The sequence below is a fragment of the Falco biarmicus genome, chromosome 6, assembly GCF_023638135.1.
Source record: "Falco biarmicus isolate bFalBia1 chromosome 6, bFalBia1.pri, whole genome shotgun sequence".
NCBI classification, from domain to species: Eukaryota; Metazoa; Chordata; class Aves; order Falconiformes; family Falconidae; genus Falco; species Falco biarmicus.
Window position 1 is genome coordinate 79376773 of NC_079293.1, and position 16876 is coordinate 79393648.

Below are 16876 nucleotides of genomic sequence, written 5' to 3' on the forward strand. Positions count from 1 at the left end.
ACTGAAGCTTCAAAAAGGTAGGGAAAGATATATTCAACCTTTGCAAGACAAGGAAGTGCAGCAAAATGTTGCAGAATGACTCAGTTAAAGGAGATACAGGAATGTGAAGGAAATGCACGGTGCTGGGTTAAGATGCAAGGGGATCCAGAGCAGACTGCTGTAAAACTTAGGGAGCTTCAGAGGGGGAAAAAAGGAGACCGGGAGGAATTAAAGCCTGGCAATTCAAAGTTAAGTTAAACCCAGCTGTTGCATATATAGACAATCAGGACCAAGTCAGCTTAGAAAGGGTTAAATCTGCCTCAGCACCTCGATGCCGCAGGCTCTCCAATAGTCAGTGTTTGTCCCTCTTAAGTATTTGACACCCTAAACCCTCTGTAGCTTTATCAGTTCTTTGGCCCACATTGCTGTCATCCTAAACTAGGTCTAGCACAATTTAAGCTGCAGAGGACACACATAAGGGAATACCCTTGCACACAGGGCTGTAGTCTTTTTGAAAATTGTTAAAGCTTGAAGTGGTTCACAATTTCCCAACCACTGACATCAATAAATTGTATGAGGAAAGCGGGTTGGAAATTAACCGAGTCTTTGGATGAAGTATGAGAAGAAAAAGAGGGCAGGCACTGCTGCTGTTTATCAGAGCAAGGACAGGAGAAAAGTCTGTGGTCTTCTCATGGCCCTTCAGGCAGGTTCTTAGGTACAGCCATGGCTTGCTCTGGGGCCAAGGTGCTAAACAGACTTGAGTTCTTCCCCCTTTTAGCATGAGGCAGCACGAACAAGCAGCACCTCCATCCAGAACATGGATATGTCCCTCCTTCACTGACTAGCTGACCAGGGACTTTAAAACCCATGACACCACTACTGACACTCATATATGCAATTCCTTTCACATGAATAAGTTTTGCAGGTGAAGCTTTTGGTCAAAACCAACAGATTCTGCTTAAACTGTCTTAAAATGTAGCTTGCCTTAACTTGATTTTTCTGCTGTTTTTATATAACCATTTGCTTCTACACCAGAGAACAGGTAATGCCAGCTAAACATAAATTTATGCCAGTATGACTTTAATGACTTCATGGAGTTGAATTAAGTGATGTGTTTAGCCTTGCTTAGTACTATTCTCTTCCTTCTGTTTTTGATAAATTAACCAGATGTGATCATGGGTTTTTAATAAACTGACAAGGTCTAATTTCTTCTTACAGCTGTGGGCTCCCTACCTGATAAGCATAAAACAAGGCTTACTACTACAACTATTTTTAGTTATCTTTTAACCTACATTGTTCTTATTTATATTTCACTTGAGTGTTTAATTTTTTATTTGTCCATCATTTTATTTTTTGCCTAAATACCAGTGGAAACGAAGCAATGCGTGACGATTGAGAAAAATTACCATATGAGCAATGTTTAAAATCATATAGTTCTGCAGTGCTATAAATTGGGAGGAGAGGAAGAGCCAGGGGAGAATAATCCCTTGTTCAGGCTAGGCTGCCTCTATCATCCAAGAGGACAAAATTAAGACAGTAGGGCATTGCCAGGCTGCACTTCCACTGCCATCTGAAAGGTGCCCAAGGGGAGTTGCGCTGCGCTAGCTCAAGCGGTTTTCTTTCCCATCTGCTCAAGTTGATTTAGAGAAGTGCATTATGCAACCCAACTGCTCGGCTGCAGTCCTGCTACGCTGAGGTTCAAATGGATGTGGCAGTGCACTTAACACCTCAGGAGAAGTTTTGAGGAAAAGGAGTGATTATATCAAACCAGGCTTTTCAGTCTGCGATCGTAAAGGTATTGCCGTATGGCTATAAAAAAACCCAAGCAAGCAAGCAAGCAACCAACCAACAAAAAGACCTGAGGAAAGATGAAGATTGAAACTGAGAAAAGCCAATGTACACTCATTGTATTATCAAGAAGGACTAATAGCATGAAAACCAATCAGGACAAAACTGAAGACACATTACCTGCACAGCTTGGCTGTTTGGCAGTGAAACAGTGATGTTATCATATACCAGCAACCCAGGGCATGGTCACCTGCAGTCCTTCAGGTTGTCTCACGTCACTGCCAGTATGGGAAGTAGCAACTGTAAACCACACATGTTAAGTGCTTCTCCTCAGCTAAAAAAAAAAAACCAAAACACAACATTTTGGTGGCTATTCATGAAATGTGATAAAACATCCCTTTGAATATTTAGTTTAATTACATCCTTCTTCAAATTCCATACATTTTCTGTGATAAAAACTATCTGATGGTGTACACAGGCTAGTATTACAAATGACACCCTTTTTCCTGATTTATGTGACTATTATGCATGCCCCCAACTCTATTTGGCAAACCAGTTTTGCTTTAAGGACCTAGGCCCCTACGGAAAAAGGGTGACAGCACGTTTGTTCACCAGCCCTTTTCTGAAACATTTAACATTCAGACACCCTAGATATCCAGTTGTTTTTTTAGACAATGATCTGTGTGACCAACCGTTTCCAGCTCAATCTACCCCTCTTTCTTCCAGAGGTGGGCAAGAGACACCAAACGCTATCACTGCGCTGATTCAACAGGGCGATGTGAACCTATCCCAGGCTGTTATGTCACAGGTTTGCACTAGTCCCAAAAAGCCCATTTTCCCCCAGAACAGTCCAGGAAGATGTGGCTGTACAGGATGAAAAGCTAAAGAGGCCATACCTCCCTTGACAATACAGTTGCATCTGGTGCTGACTTCAAAAATTTGGCACCGTGCTGTGTTCATTTATTACGAACAGCTGTAAGAGTCATCGCTGCCGCTGGGTGCATTTGACAACCAGGCTGCTGCCTCCACTGAAAACTGACCTAAGTTCATTTTTGAGGTTGAGTATTGGTTACTCGATGAGCAGAACATGCACAGGCCTTTGATACGGAGCTTATTTCAGTCCAAGGACCCAACACAATTTCTTTCTACAGCTAAGGTCAATGGATAGACTGTCACTGACTTCCATGAGATTTGGATCAGGCTCTGTGGGACTTGTCTTAGGAATGCCAGAGGTCTCTGGAACATACTAGGAAGTATCTTCCTACAAAAATCTTGGAAACTATCTTAAATTGCATGCTTCTTGCAGTTTTAACTAGCTAGGGCTTTGCTGGTATTTCATTAAATGAATGAGAATTAAAAGTAATTCATTTCCAGAATCAAGTCTAGAGAAGAGACAGCAAAGCATTTAAGTTCTGAAATTATTTAAAAATCACAGTATTTATACATCATTGCTTGTTTATCTTCTGATCTATGACAGGTCACCTAAGTTATATAAAATTATCATCCTACCTCTCTCTCTCTCTGCCTCAAAGCAATATCAGAGCAAAGCATGACTCAACAACAATAAAGTTGGTAAATATAAATGGCTTCATCAAAAGAATGAGTGCCACAGGATGCAAGCAACCTGTTTTCAGAGCATTGACAGAATTATGTCAATTCTAAAAATATGTCTATTCTAAAACTTTTCATAATCATTGAAACATAAAAGAGCTGGTTCTTGTTACTTTTTGCTTACCATTGAAAATTGACGAGCATTGTGAGACATCTTAAAGTTATGTCAGGTCACCGATGTTTAAAAAGTTCTGAAAACTCGTATTTAATTAAAAAGCAATTGCACTCTGAAAGGTGACCACGTAAAAATGGCAAGTTGAACTCAAAGCATGTACACTTTGCACTCCAAATCTTACTTCTCACACTGTAGGGGTTTGTGGCCTTCTATAAATTACATTTGGTTCACCCTGTCACAGTTTCTAGAAAAGAAGTTGAAAGAGTAACGAGAGTGAGAAGGAACAAATACCTTTTGCCTGTCAGATCTGTAAATTCAAGAGCTGCAAAACATCTCCACCACTTCTGTCTCATTAGCAGTCTTTAGGGATGCAAGTGGAAATCAGATTATTGAAGGGCCTTACAACTGACTTTCCGGATGTATTTTTTACTATTACCTACATTTATACATCAGTACAAAGTTGCAAGTTCCTGTGGCACACAAATATAAAGAAATGAGAGCATATGAAACAGTAGGTTTGTACAATGTAATGTTATCAAATGTTCGTTTTCACGGCAGGTGTGGGACTTGTTAGAGATCGTATTCTGATGGCTCCTATTTCAGCAGTCTCTGTAGGCTTCCATCTTCCTTGGCCAATTCAGCCAAGAAAGCCAGAGAATCCTTCAGTCTGCATTTGCCCAGGCAGAATGACTCTTATTTTTTTCAGACTTGCCAAAAATACTTCAGAAAACCCTGTTCTTCCCTTCCGGCTCGTTTGTGTACCTGTTTGTTCCTGTCAGTGACTGATCATGGCCGCAGCAATCGGCTTGATCTCATCTCGTTTCCAGCACAGATGTTTGGGTTTTGCAGTTTCCCCTCTTTGTGGACATTTGTTGTCGCATTTCCCCCCGCAGGGGGTTTTAGTCTTTTGTTTGGTTTGAATTTAGCTTTTGTTTTCCTTTTGCAACCTTAACCCATACCGCAGATTGCTTTTTAGTTTAGGCTCTGTCTGTGCCACCCTCCAGACGGCAGCCAGCTGCAAAATGGCAAAGAAATGACGGGATCATCGTATGGCTTGACCTCGCCACATGTGTGAGTTGTCTCCAGCAATCCAACAGGTGCCTGAGGAATGCACAGGGATCGTTGCACGCCAGCACAACTCTCACCTGGCAGCAACAGCTGTTGGCATTACAGCTCTTCCCCAGCGGCTCTGCCAAGGAAGAACAACTCTGAAAAGCTGGAGGGACTTCAGGGAGGGAAGGTGAACTGGGCCTTTGGATCCCCCAGTGCTCTGGATGTGTTCCTCTCAGTCTGCGTGTCTGTCTGGGACAATGGTGTCTGGCTACGATAAATTGAGAAGAGCGATCGTGTTGCGAAGCATGCCAGAGCTTGGCATGTGATGAGAGGGAGCATCCTCCCTCTTGGCAGGTACAGCTGCAGTTCTGGGGCAGGAGTCAGAGAAGCAACCACACAGTTTGCAGGGCCTGAGAGGGGCATTTCTAATAGAAAAGGAGGGAAAAGAAGAGGGGCAGATTGGTTTTGTGCTATTTGAAATGTGAACTGCTTTGGTAGTATTTCTCTCACAGGTTCATCTCGGGTAGAAATCTGGTATCATACATCAATTACACCAAGAAGTTATTTTCAAGTGCTACGTTTGCTACATGGAATAAATTTTATTCTTAAATACTGACAGTATTTTAAAGTTATTTCCTTGCCTACAGCATTATAAAAGTTGATTGCCCATACTAAATAAGGCTCAGTCTTGCTGCTGTTTGGGTGCCACATACTGAAATGCTGCAAGAAGCAATGATCATAGCTCAGTTAGCTGAACATCTGCCTCTGAGTCAGTAATTACCAAGTGCCCCTGCATTGAATTTAGGGGTCACTGGGCTGCTGAATGCGCTGTTCTTGTATGAAATATGAAACAAAAATTCTAATCACTTGTTGGCCATTAAATAACTGATGACAGCTTTCATCAGAGACTCACAATAGCTTTGCTCCTCTAACTGTGCCAGGTAATTACATTCTCTCTACCTAAATGAACTTTCAATTACAGAGAGTACTTTTCTCCTCTAAACTGTTTAGAAATAATGTTATGCACTGTTAAATTATTGCCCTTGTCCCGCCTTGGAGGTGGCTCAATTTCAGCACAAGACAAAAGAGATCCAGGTCCGTTCAAGATGCTCCACAGAAGCTTTGGCCCAGCCTCGATTCGACTCCCGGACGCTGTGCTCCCAGGCATCGCTGTAGCCTCATCCATCCTGCACGGCCCCAGCTGCTGAAGGAAGAGGCCCCCCTGAAATCTGCTCACGACAGCTTGCGTAGGAGCACAGGCTGCTGCACCACCAGGCAGTGCTCCCGCCCAGGCGGAGGGCAGTATGGGGTAACGGCACTTGGCCCAAGCTGAACTGAAGGGTACGAATTGGGTTTTTTATGGCCTCACTTTTGCATTTCATTATTCAGCAGTTTAGTTCAGACACAAATCTGTCTACTTGCATTGTGGGAGAGAAAGGCCATTTTTCAAGAACACAGGTACATCTGAATATAAAATTATGCCCCCCTCCCCAGCAAGCATTACAGCCATTCACAGCTGAAGAGGAGTTTATCTCCCGAGCAGTGTAATCTACATCTATCTTGTGGAAATACGTTATTTAGCAAATTTCTGTATTCAGCCCGGAAAAAAAATATCTCAGATATACATTTACTAAGGAAGAACGCAGAAGAAAGAAGCAAGAAATACGGTCTCTTTATTAACATTAGTTGAACATAAAAGCACATAGAAACTTCTATGCTTGCTTACAACTGACCATTTTGCAGACAAATAAGTAATTATTTTTTAAAAATTATTGACTACTACTCCTCACTCAAAAATGCTTCAAGGCAGATATCAAACTGCTAGAGAATCTGCAATATTCTTCACTTTGCAAGCACAAATCCTTCTTACTTCTTCTGCACACCCTCAGCCATCCCTGTTCAGCAGTGCTTTCTGCCGTGCAGTTTTGCCTGCAGATTTAGAACTCCTGTCATTTTTACCTCGCATGACCTTGCCCCAGCTTAGACAGCATCCTCCAGATTTGACCCTGATGCAGATCTCACTAAAGGAAAGGGTCTGCTCAGTGTCACTAGGATAATAAGACAAATACCCTTAAAGCCTGTAGCTCTGATCCCCTGACTATCTGCTTTCAGTAATCAGATTCTGGAAAGCTGTTACTGTAAGTCAAGGCGGTACTGTTAAGAATAAGCAGCACAGTGTTGTGAGGCTAACAAACTGAACTAACAGCAGAGCAGCAGTAATAAATGCCCCCTCCAGCCATCTTTTTGAAGAGGCAAATGCTTATCAGAATGCTATTGAACTCATAGGAATGGGAGAAAAAAATATCAAAAGGCACTTTGAAGTCCTTCTTTCCTTTTGTATTTTTGACACAGTAAAAGGAGGCGAAGGGAAGATGTTCAGAGCCATTAAGAGCTGTGGGCATGAGGCTTGTTTATTACATAATTATCACGCAAAACTGCTGGATTCTTTCATGGGTATGAATTTTATCATAATACTGAAATTAACTCCTAAAGCCTACCATTTTTTCTCTTTTCATTTGAGGGGATTTGCTTTTACCAGCTGATACAAAACACTAAAATGGCTTGCTTTCTTAATTGCAACAGAAATTCCAAAGAAAAGGACACATGCAGGGATGTGAATTTAGTGTAGTCTAAACGACAACTCTTCTTTCTGCTAGAGTTCACACAATGAGGAAGCATCTACGAGACTGGAGAGGTAGGGAAAAAAAAGCTGATACTGCTCCATCCAATTTGATAAAGTGAGAGGTCAGTGAGGAGATTTTAAAACCAATGTTGCAGAGCACTGAGTGATGTACTATGAAGACTTACAGTTTGCTCTAAGGTTAAACAGAGATGTCAACAAGCCAGATTTTGGCATCATTAGGAAAATAAATAGTTGGTTACCTTAACTGTAAGTCCCACCAACTTTACTATGAGATCAAGTTGTTATTTCTCCTGAGCATAATCCTTCCTACAATCCTGAACCAGCATTTCTGATATGAAAGTACAGACTTTGGTTCTTTTTTTCCCTTTCTCAACACAAACCAGCAGCACTTGGTAACTGATGGCAGTGTAAAAAAAACCAGCAAGAGAGAAGAATCAGATCCTGCATCACTGCAGAAATGTATCTGCCTATTTGCCACATGCACATACTCCATGGATTTCCATACTGCTTCTCACTGCTTTACACTAGGCATAAAATAGTTCAAAATTCCATACCATTTTCCTTGTGAAAAGGGGAAACAGGGCTCTGCTTTAAGTAGCTTCCACTTGCAAACAAAAACATTATTGCTGGCTGGAAGATGCCTAGAGTGGTGAAACTTACACATAGTTACAGATGTCTACAGACCAGTCCCTCCATGTAACTTCTGATTCCAGCTTCCTTCTGAAGCTATTGCCCTTGCTCTGCCCAGTCCTGATCACCTTTCTGTCATACCTACCCTCCATGTCCTAGACACATTCTTTCCCTCCTGTTGTCAAAATTTTGCTTACACAGGCACTGTGTATCCTCCCAATGTATGAGGAAAGGAAAATCACGTATGAATATGTAAATTAAAAATATACCATAACACATTTGTGCAATGAAATGGTATGGGACATCTCTCTTCTGGCACTTCCTAACTCTTTATGACATAAATTACATATATTTTTGATGTGGGGTTTTTTGTTTTGGTTTTTTTTTTTTAGGTAACGTCCTTAGGAAAGGGCAGTTTAGATGAGTAACACATTTCTGTAGTTCAATTCTAGGAACCAAGAAAACCTGAGAGGTTTATACCACTAAAGAAAGCTTACTCCATAACCAAAAGTCATAACTGGAAAAGACTTCAGCTTCCATTATCCTGGAATTATTCCTGTTGTAACTAGGTCAGACTAAATAAAGCAGCAGATATAAATTCTAAAGGATAGTTATGAATTTAATATGAATGAAGGCTAGATAAGGTTGCCAGCTGAGAAAAGTGTAACTGAGAACCCAAAAACTTTTTTTTCCCAGATGACAAAGTTGAGCAGTAAGCCAGCATAAAGATTTTTGCAGTACTGAAGATATGGTAACAAGGTGCCTAAAGGATCCAAGTGTGAAGAAAACGCACTTAGAATCTAATGAGATCAGGCAAGCTGAAAAAAATAATTAAGTGAAGCTGGTTTAGATAAAATAAGAATATTCACAAGCTTTTCCAAATGGCTGTCATCTGGAAGAAAAAAGTGTGGTGGGCTAGGAGGAGAACAATAAGCAGGAAGATAATAAAGTGCCTACATTCTTGGCAAACGGAATGTTTATTTTTGCTGTCAGGTACCCTTGGCCTCAAAGGACGAAGGGTTTGTTGTCGCTTTTAATCTACAATAGGGATGGCTGTAAAATGCCTTTAGTTTCATAAAAGCTATCAGCACTGTTTCATTTTTCACACTGGACTTGGGCAGAAGTGGCATCATGCCACACCGAGGAAAAAAGAGCATCTTCTTGATTCTAATGTACAATGCATTAAAAAGCACAACAGGTTGTCCGAAAAATCCCTAAAGTAGTGTGTAAACATGAATACAGACCGGCAAAGCCTCCGCCACTGCAAGCGGTTTTCAATTGTCACAGCATTCTATTACATTTAAACCACGAAAAAGCCATGTGAGCATGGGAACAGAACTCAAAACAGCGTAAAAGCTTAAAATCACTGCATCTGGTTGTTTCTGGAAGAGAAAACCTCACAAAACAAAGCAGGGCGGAGGCAACAGGGCTGCGCCCTGAAACCATCTGGCTTTGCAACGGCAGTGGCCTCCCGAACTCCAGCCTTACGGCCTGCTTCCCAAACGGCCGTAGTTTATTCAAGAGACTCAAGACAGAAATAACTCAGGGAAAAAAAAAAGGGGGGGGGGGGGAGGGGAGGAAATAAAAGGTGCAGAAACACACACGGCTGTCGGCACGCTGGGGCTGTGTGGCTGCCACAGCAGACTGGCGCAGCGGGGGGATCCGGGCCCGCGTCCCCCCCGCAGCCTGCGGGCCTGTCTGCAGGGCAGAGCAACGGCCCGCCCGGGCAGCGAGCCTGGGTCAGGGAGAGCCCTCCCCGTCCCCGCGGGCTCACGGAGCTGGCACACCACGCGTTGTTTAGCTTGGAGCTAAAAGCCTGTCGATAGGCAACACGGCTGTGAGGATGAGAAGAGAAACGCCCCGGTGGGCAAGGGAGGGCATCTCCCGTTACCGGCGGCTGAAGCAGCGCCAACGCCACAGGGCAAGCGGCAACCCGCCGCCGGCAGCGTTCACACCGGCCCGAGCCCGGGGGCTCAGCCCCATCCCCGCGGCGGCCTCCCGCCTCTCCCAGCCGCGGGCAGGCGGCCGCCGCGGGGGGCTTCCCGCCGGGCCGAGCCCCCGGGCCGAGGCGGGAGGCTCGCCCGAGGGGAGGCGGCCCAGCACGCCTCGCCTCAGACAAGGCCGCCGCGGAGCAGCAGGGCCCAGCGCCCCACGCCCCGCACCCCCGGGCACCTGCGGCCCGGCCCCTCGCCGCCCAGGGCTCGCTCCCTGCGCCAGCCCCGCCCCGCCCGCCGGGCCTCTCCCCCCCGCTCCGGCCCGTAGGCGGGGCGGGCTCCGGGCGGCGCCTCCCGCAGCGGGGCCGGGGCGGCTCTTTCCGTCGCTCGCCACCGCCGCAGCATGAGCGGGCCGGGGCTGCTGGGGCCCGGTGGCGGCGCGGGGCTGCCGCCGCTGCCCAAGAGCCTGAGCGGGCTGCTGAACTCCTCCTCCTCCGGCGGCGGCGGCCAGGGCGGGCGCTGGCGGGACCTGGAGCGGCTCTACGCGCAGAAGTCCCGCATCCAGGACGAACTGAGCGGCGGCGGCCGGGGCTCGCCGCGGCCGCCCAAGCCTCCCAACCTGGACGCGGCGCTGGCCCTGCTCCGCAAGGAGATGGTGAGCGGGGCGGGCCGGGCCGGGCCTCGGCGGGGGCGGCAGACGTGGCGAGCGGCGGCGGGGGGCGCTGCGGCCTCCCCGGGGCCGGCCGGCGGAGCGGGCGGGCCCGGGCCCGGGCGGTGCAGCCCCGCGTACCCCGGCGGCGTGCGGGTGCCGTGCGGGGCGCCGGTGGCGGCGGCGGGGGGAGCCGGGCCCCCGGCTGCGGTGGTGGGGCTGCCCCGCTGCGGGTGAGCGCCGCTTGCCGAGCGCCGGTTCGGTGGCGTCCATTTGACCCTGACACCCATTTTAAAAGGCTGTCGTTAGAAGAGCATCGGCACTGATTCACTCCGCTGGGGTGAAGCGCAGCGAGACGTGGCTCTTCAGGGCTTTGTTTTGGTTCTGCAGCGCGGCGTTATGAGTGAAATTCCTCCGGGCGACCTGGCGCACCTTCTGATTAAACGCTAATTCGGGTGTTGGTGCTTTGCCGGTGCCAGCTGCCCTTGTAATGACGAGTAATAACCTATGCATCGTGCGCTTAGTGTTCTGCAACATATAAAGCGTGGTATTGCTGAAACGCGCCTGGTTTAAGGCCGCTTTTCCCCTGGTAAAAAGCTGTTTGAGCACAAGCAGCTCTGTTGAAAGACCTTTTTGTGGATTTAGGGCGGTGTAGTGTGCTGGAAACTTACTCTGCCACCAGTGTTTCAACAAGTAGTTCAAATACAGTTTGAGATATTATTAAAACCGTGTATGAGGATTGCACTGGAGCACGGGAAGCACGAGTGGCGATCCGCCGACGGGGCATTTTCTTACGGTGCCCTAAGGGGAGACAAGGATATTATCTTAGTCGTTGTAATCCTTCCCCAAAAAAGCAAAGATAACTCGTTATAAAACTCTAATCTGTTTTTCCTGATGGAAAATCAAATGAGATACATGTTAAAGTCATTTGGCAACTAGACTTCCCCTTTGATATTATGTTATCCTTGATAATAATTTGATAAAGCACTTCTGATGAAAAATACCTCTGAAGACATCAAAGACTTTCAAGCAACAGCCTCCTTTGTTCCAGGTGTACTTTTTTTGTGGCCTGTACAACAAATTAGAGACTCTCGCATACTAATAGGCTGCCTTTCATCAAGTAGCTAATAGCATTTTATTATTTATATTGAATACTCTTGCAGCAGTCAGAGGTGGCATTTCTATTGAGTAACGAACTTGTTTGACATCTTCGGTAGTGAATGAGGAAGAATTGCGTAGCAGCATCTTTCCCTGCATGATCAAGCAACGTGCTATGTCTGCAAGTTTTTAAAGATGAGAAAGTGATGGATGTAGATACTTTGGAGGTGGAGGGAGGAAAGGAGAGGTCACTTCAGAACTGCGATCCTGAGGAACAGAATCGATTGTACACGACTGCATATTACAGGTTGTCTTGTAGGTGCTATGATAAAACTGAGTCAAGTGCAGATTACTGGGATTAAAAACCGTATGCTTGTGCAAGCAGGCTTGGACGTTTCTTCAGGCTTTTGCTGCATTGGGGGATCATACTTGAAAGTTGTGAAGAGCTAGAGGCTGCATTTTTCTCAGTGGACTTATTGTTCTTGTTTAAACACTAGTGGCAGCTACACAGAAATAAGAAGTGTAACTATTTGGTGTTAAGGCCTGCTAAGTTAATTCTGCTCAGCAGTTTCTGTCTTGAAGATTGTGCTTAGTGTAGAACTGATCTTCACAGAAAGAGCTGAAGTGCTTTATGAAGCCGAAATGGGAGAGCTGCTTGTGAAAATGCTCCTACTTTCCTCAGGGAACAAAGAACCAGTGGTCTGTCTCCACGTTGAGTTTTCTGGCTCAACTTGCCCCTAATCGCTCTTTGAACAGTTCTTTACTGCAGTCCTGTCCTTCAAACGTTTAGCTCTGATGCAGGTCTGCTTGGTGGGTCTTATGTTTGCACATCATTAAGTCCAGCTTCACAGCATCCTTTCTTACCTGCGATGAGCAGTTTGTTTATGTGTGGGGCAAGCCGAACTTCATTGCCTGCTACCTCCAAAGGTTGATGTTCACACTCCGTTCTTGAGCAGGTAAACAGTCATTAGCTTAACAAGTCTGGAGAAAATACTTTATCAGGGCTAGATGGAGGGGGTGTGTCTGTGTGGTGCAGATACCTCCTTTTATTTTCCCTCCTGCAGTCTTGATTGTTTTGTTGGGGTTTTTTTGTACAAATTTTTGCAGAAGATTTGCACAAGTGCTGGTTTCCTCTTACAGAATAGAGAGCAAGGAAGAGTAGCATATACTTCCTGCAGAGTGCATGCTTGAACAACAAGGGGAAGGAAAGTTTTGTTCCATTACAGAGGAAGATGGAGATGGGTAAAAAAAGCAGCATAGATATGAGGTGGTGGAAGGGCTCATCTGTAACCTCCTGGCAGCTAGTGCAGCCTTCCATGTCTTGTTCCATGTCTTGTCCTAAAGTTGTGTTCGGTCAGTAAAGGACATCATGACCTCGCCAAGTAATTCTGTTGGTCCTGAAAGACCTGAGCTGGAATCGCATTGTGGTGTATGATACTTTTTTTCCCCCCTCCTCCTCCAGCCTTCAGAAAAAGGAGGTGGTAGGATAGTTCAGCAAGTCCAAAGGAAGATCTTCATACTAGCTTCTTGTGGTTTTGTGTGCTGAGTGTATCTGTCCTTAGAATTTACACATGTAAGGTGAGATTTTTGAGGTGAGAGTTCTCATTCTGGGTAAAAGGCTGCTCACACTATTACTTGTTTTGGGTTCTTCAGGGTTTTTTTTTTCCTCTGAATCTGAGTTGTAGCAAAAACTTTGAAACTGAGGCTCACAAGGAACAGCCTGTCAGCTTAACACTTACTTGAAAACTTAGGCAGAAATGGCTGCTTCTTGAAGATGTTAATTTAGGTAGTGGTTTTAATTTACTGCAAGGCAAAACCTAGATTTAATTTCATCTGACTTGGATAGGTGAAGTATCAGATGAACTCTCCATTTTGTTGCCAGAGAGGGGAACTGCTGTGAGTTAAATGACTAGCTTTGTTTTGCTTTGCAGTGCAATGTACTGTACCTTACCTAAAGATGCAGGCCACAAGGTAACCTTTTTGTTATCTGGAACTAATATTTTAGAAGTTTACTAATATTTTAGAAGTTTACTTCATTATAAATCAAGCCTATGCTTGAGTAGCATGGGAAAAATACATTGTAGCCTGCAAGAAGCCTTCCTTATCTCTGTTCTGCTTCAGTTTTGCTGCCTTCAGGTAGCATGCTGTGTTGGGCTAGGCATGCCTAGCGCTGTCAGATGCCTATGGATGTTGATAGAGAAAAGAAAATAATAATAGAAGATACTTAGCCAGGAAGTGGAAAACCAGCCAGAGCTCCATGTGTAACTTCTAATCCAATAAAAACAGAGAGCTTATGATACTGTATGAGAAAGCTGTATGAAAGACACAGAATTTACTGGAAAAGTATGTCTCTCGTATGCTGAGGAATATAGAGTTTATGAATTGATCTGTAATGCTTCGGATAGGAGTGAACTGCTTACTGGAAGTTAAGCAAGACAGAATCTTGAAGGATGCTTTGCTCACATTCTGTTGTATTGCTTCACATTGCTCCTTGTTCTTGTTTATCCTGTGAGGAGTCTTGTCACCTTAGAAAATGAATTATACTTCCGTATTTCATAACTGTTCAAGGTGGAAAGAAGCTTGATCCTCTTGTTAAGCAATGAAAGATATAGAGCATTGTACTGCCAGTAAAATCACAGTTGTAATACTCTTTGTTTGTTTAAATTCTTCCCCCCTCAGGTTGGCCTTCGGCAGCTAGATATGTCATTGCTGTGTCAGCTGTATTCCCTGTATGAATCCATTCAAGAATACAAAGGTGCCTGCCAAGCTGACACTAATGCAGACTGCACGTATGCTCTGGAAAACGGTTTTTTTGATGAAGAGGAGGAATACTTCTAGAAGCAGGAAGATTCGCTTCCAGGCTGACTGAGGTTCTTTTGTCTTTTTCTCCCTGTAACACACCTCAGCAAGAACAACTGGAATCTGTATGGATCCCTCTTCCTGAGGAGGAACACACAGCTACCCCAAGTTGTGTTAAATTCGCTTATTTTAACAGGCTGTCAGTACAAGTTACTCATGCAAATACCACTTGAGGAAAGTGCTGTACTCTAACTTTTGAAGAGTCCTCAGACATGCTTGACAAGAGTTTTCAATTTAATTTGCAAGGTGGGTGTTTTCAACTTACAAACGTTGGTAGCTTATAACTGGAATTTCAATTGTAGAAGACAGCAGTGACTTCCTGAGCTGTAATAACGTGGTAAGGGGGGAGGGAAGCCTCTGCTGTGGTGTAAATAGCTATAGGTGATATTTTTTTTTTGTCAACGGTATTGATAAATGCATTTTGAACAGGCATCTGGATGCACGCACATTCTCAGCTCTACTAAGCTAGTTCTGCTCTTACCAGCTGCATCCAGTTTTGTACTGGGTGGATTGTTTACACAGTTCAAATTTTTTTTTTTTTTCTCCTTAAGCTAATTTTTACTTTTCCTTATTCCTAGCTTACAAGCTGTACATGTGATAGTGAATGTTATCAGCAGGTTTTTTTCTGTTGATCTAGTTCACTTTTTTGGTACTGCCACTTGGCATTAACTTTTATACTATTGTCTGGATTTCTCGCATCAACATGGCTCTTTGACCTGCTAAACTCTGTTCTGAAATGGTTTGCTTAGCTTTTGCTGTACTGCACAGTAAAAGCACAGATTCAAACATAGTCTCTCTGCCACTATGTGGCTTGGAATAACATGAACTGTTGTGCAAGTGTTCTTGATCATATTGAAGAATAAGGAAACCTCTCATATGACACAGTGGGACAAATGGCAATATTTTATACTGGGCGAACTTTGTTTCTGTAAGGTAGAATACAGCTCTTTTTAAAAATGCAAAATAAGTATTTTGAGCACATACTTTGCATATGTTAAAACTTTTTATACTAGTTCTTTGAAGTATAACTTATTTTTGTTTTCAGAACTTACTAAAGCACTTGCTTAAGTTTTTGTTATTTGATAGTGTGTACATGTAACACTTAATCAGCTTGGAAAATGAGAGTTGCCAACTATCTGAGTCTTCACACTTCCCTATTTTAAGTAAAATCAGTTCCCAACGCAAGTTTTATTTCTTAACTTCAATTCTAAAGATTGCTGTAAAGCATAGTGCCTGAATCTTGACACAAACTAAAAATCAAGGGCTTAAATCTCAAAGGGGTTTTGCATGGTTCATGTCTGGCATGCATACAGTTTACAGAAAGAATTAGAGATCATGTTCTGGGGTAGCTACTCTTGTCATTTTTAGCAAAGGTTAGGATGTTGCAGTGATAAAAGCCAAGAGGCTTCCAGGGTGGAGTTTTTGTGCATTCCCTCTAAAACCGGCTTATTTTAGTGGAATTTAAAGGCCACAAGAGTAAAGACTGTGCTGTAATTGTGTATGTGTGTACGTTTGTGGTCTAGTCTGTGGCAATGGTTGGATTTTTTTTTCATGTTAGTCCTGGTCTGATTACTTCACTCGCCCAAAACTAAAATGAATGGTAAGGCGAACGGAGGTAATCCAAGTGGCTACATCAATACTTAAAAAGTTGTGTACATATGTGTGTATATACGTATATGTACACATGTACGTACACAGAACTTATGCTTTGACTTAAGAATGTATCGGCTTTGAATATAATTTGCTGTGCTTTTGGTATTTAGATGAGACTTTTTCTAGTCTGTCAAAGTACTGCTATTTTCTTGCTCTTTCCCAAAAAATAAAAAGCATGATGTTTAGCATAACTTTTTAATGTTGTGTGTATTTTAATTTACCATTTCAGTGAGTCCAAACCCTTCCCCCCTTCTCAACCTCCCGCTTAAAAACCTGGGACTAGTCATCATCCCTGGATGGAAGCAATCAATTTTTAAATTACAGTGGAAAAGGTTCTACCTGCCTGTGTTTTGAATGGGAATTTCCTTCTTTTTCTTAATCCGATGTTACTTTTTTTTTAATTCAACAGAGAAAATCCTGTTACTACTAGAATTAAATACTCTGTTTTACAAATCCTTACACAGTGCCATTCAGTAATAGTCCCACTGGTGAGAATGAACTTGAGCAAAATTCACAGTACTTTCTCTTAATGAAACTTGAAAAGCAAAATTATTTATGTTTCTAATTTTAAAGCAGCATGCTTGTGAGTAGGGTAACGTGGCATGTTTGGCTGGTATTTGCTGTACCAAGAGAAGCATAAAAGTCTCAAGGCATCACTCTATGACATCATCGGCACCAGAAAAAAAGGATGGATTATTAGGACTTGCTAAATTTTCAACACCTTGTCCCTTTTAATAACACCTTCTTGCATGGGAGAGAAGTCCATATTCCTAAGGTAAATTCAAACACTGTGAAGGCTGGCTAGCTAGACAAAGGTTTTAAAAGCAGTCAATTTGTTACTAAGTCAGTAAGCAGTTGTTCCA

At 43.8% G+C, this 16876-nt stretch overlaps 1 protein-coding gene across 2 annotated transcripts in view; it reads left to right on the plus strand.

The window, feature by feature from the left end:
• Nucleotides 1-10087: 10087 nt before the first annotated feature.
• FAM89A (family with sequence similarity 89 member A) overlaps nt 10088-16876 on the plus strand; it is a 28084-nt gene continuing 21295 nt past the window's right edge. The window contains exons 1-2 of one of the 2 annotated variants that reach the window (XR_008822518.1): nt 10088-10409; nt 14181-14606. Coding sequence is in view for 1 of the 2 variants with exons in the window: in XM_056342959.1 (XP_056198934.1) it covers nt 10158-10409; nt 14181-14339 (411 nt within the window). In the remaining variant the exon portion in view is untranslated. Of the gene's footprint in view, nt 10410-14180; nt 16205-16876 lie in introns of those variants that run through there. The other variant, XM_056342959.1, reaches the window with a different exon arrangement.